The sequence below is a fragment of the Penaeus vannamei genome, chromosome 33 (assembly GCF_042767895.1).
Source record: "Penaeus vannamei isolate JL-2024 chromosome 33, ASM4276789v1, whole genome shotgun sequence".
Taxonomy (NCBI): Eukaryota; Metazoa; Arthropoda; class Malacostraca; order Decapoda; family Penaeidae; genus Penaeus; species Penaeus vannamei.
This window is the reverse complement of record NC_091581.1, coordinates 30,694,274-30,696,773: the sequence shown is the minus strand read 5'-3', so window position 1 is coordinate 30,696,773 and position 2,500 is coordinate 30,694,274. Positions and strand designations below refer to the sequence as shown.

The following is a 2,500-nucleotide window of genomic DNA, read 5'->3' as shown; positions in this document are numbered from 1 at the left end:
CGAAACGTCAAAGCGAAGTTACCGAAATGCGATCTAATTCGGTTACTTAATCGTCTTCACGTGTTCAATACCCTTCTTTCTTTTTCATTTCTTATTGCGAGTGTTTTCCTCAACGCTTGTTTTTAGTCACATAATATATGCATAAACATGTCTACCCTTTTTATTTCACAAGACTGAGGACCTGCAGATGACTAAATTACCGAATATTTATAGATCTGCGACTTCAAAATTTATGATGTTTTTTTTCAGGGATGGTTGCATAAACATGTCTACCAATTTATTTCACAAGACTGAGGACCTGCAGATGATTAAATTATCGAATATTTATAGATCTGCGACTTCAAAAATTATGTTGTGTTTTCAGGGATGCTTACAGTTATTACCGTCTTGGGTAAAGCAGAACTTCGCTGCCACTGGAGGCGCTCTCCTGGTCGTCGCTCTCTTCCAGGTGAGGCTCTTCCCAAAGACCTTAGGATTTTATTGCAATTACAATGTGCATTTATATGTGTGTGTGTGTGTGTGTGTGTGTGTTTATTTATTCATTCATCTATGTATGCTGATCGATGGATAGATATATTTCCTAATCCCATCGTTCCTTTATTCTATCTATGATTGTTTTGTTTTTTCCTTTTTATTAATTGATTTTGTAATTCAAAGAAATCTGATTCTTGACCACACTCTCTCCGTCCTCAGATTTCGGGCGCGGTGGTCACGATCGTCCTCAGAAAGCAGTTCAAATCTTTCGGCTGCAGGGACGTGCCGCCCATCGAGACCCTCCTGTTCTAAGTTACACGCCCATCGCCCGCGTTGTCGGCTAACCACGCCCACCGCCTGCGTTGTCGGCTAACCACGCCCACCGCCCGCGTTGTCGGCTATCCACGCCCACCGCCCGCGTTGTCGGCTAACCACGCCCACCGCCCGCATTGTCGACTAACCACGCCCACCGCCCGCGTTGTCGGCTAACCACGCCCACCGCACGCGTTGTCGGCTAACCACGCCCACGCCCTATGCTTGGGTGGTGTCCTTACGGCTGGGTTAAAGTGTTTTATCTCCTCTGGGTCTGCTGTTGACAGGCTTGAAGATCTGCCCACCACAATATGTAATGGGAAATGTCAATAACCTGTAAATATATGGAACTGGACGTAAATATAGAGAGGCGGATGCCCCAGCCGCCTGCCATGACATATCATACTTAACTGAGGGGTAACTATAAGGTGTGTTTGATGATCTGTAAATATATAGAACTCCCCATTTTTTTTTCTTTTTCTTTTTCTTCTTCTTCCTCTCTGTCTTATTTCTTCATTATCTTCTTTAACTTCTTCTTTATTTTCTTCTCTATCTTCTCCTTCTTCTCTTTCTTCTTCATCTTCTTCATCATCATCTTCTTCTTCTTCTTTATCTTCTTGTTTTCCTCCTACATGGCCCGTCCCTGTGTGTGGAAGAATCTCGATGGAAACCCATATCAAAAATGTGAATAAACAGTATGTGTATAATAGACATGGTTATTCTTACAAAAGTGAATGGCGGCGAAGATTTATGAGTGAATACTCGATTTATTTTCATTTCTGTTGCACTACAGACATGTAAATAGATTAACGCCTTTGTTTTGGCATTAAACATGAAAAGAATTTAAAGAGAGAGAGAGAGAGAGATTATGTTAATGTTGCTATAATTCTGTATATATAGTATCGCTAAATAGCCAAAGAAAGAAAAAAATGTCTTGTTTATAAGCTGTTGCGTCTTTACTGCAACATCTCTCTCAATTTTACTGCCATTTAATCCTTTGAATAATCTTTGCCGGTTTTAATGGCAATTCACTGCGAACGGTTGACAAGTAGTGTTTTACTGGCAGCGGTTATTCGACTAGTTAAACTATTTTAATCAAATGTAAATCTTATGATTTATATACTATTAAGCCTATTATGGCGTCGTATTTCCCGAATCTATTTTTATAATTCTAAATGGAACCAAAATTATAGATTTATCTTTTAGATTTTTTTTTTACCATCTTTCTAAAGCCAAATAAAATCATTGCTTGCAGATCATTTTTTAAAAATACGTTTTAAATATACGCTTGCATTTATACAACTTTTGTGAATGGAGCAACAAGAGAATATATGAGAGAAGGATGACTTCGTGTTTACTTTTAGAGCTTAAGCATTTGAACCAAAGCATTGTGTGTGTCTTTGTGTGTGTGTGTGTGTGTGTGTGTGTGTGTGTGTGTGTGTGTGTGTGTGTGTGTGTGTGTGTGTGTGTGTGTGTGTGTGTGTGTGTGTGTGTGTGTGTGTGTGTGTGTGTGTGTGTTTTCGTAAATGTGTGCGCAAATACGTGTAGGGATACATATATATATATATGCTCCATATGTATGTACAATATGTATATGTATAAATAATCTCGACACATATGCTTCGAAGTGAATATTTTCAGCAGTATGTACTCAGGAAATTGTGTATTTAAGCAAATGAACTTTTTTATTAATGATTGTATTTTATGTGCAAAG

At 38.9% G+C, this 2,500-nt stretch overlaps 1 protein-coding gene across 1 annotated transcript in view; it reads left to right on the top strand.

The window, feature by feature from the left end:
- The window catches only part of LOC113800558 (tetraspanin-11), a 78,705-nt gene that overhangs the window by 75,652 nt on the left and 553 nt on the right, over positions 1-2,500 (top strand). The window contains exons 8-9 of the mRNA XM_070145106.1: positions 365-448; positions 694-2,500. The exon at positions 694-2,500 is cut by the window's right edge and continues 553 nt beyond it. Coding sequence (XP_070001207.1) covers positions 365-448; positions 694-786 — 177 coding nt within the window. The 3' untranslated portion in view covers positions 787-2,500. The remainder of the gene's footprint in view (positions 1-364; positions 449-693) is intronic.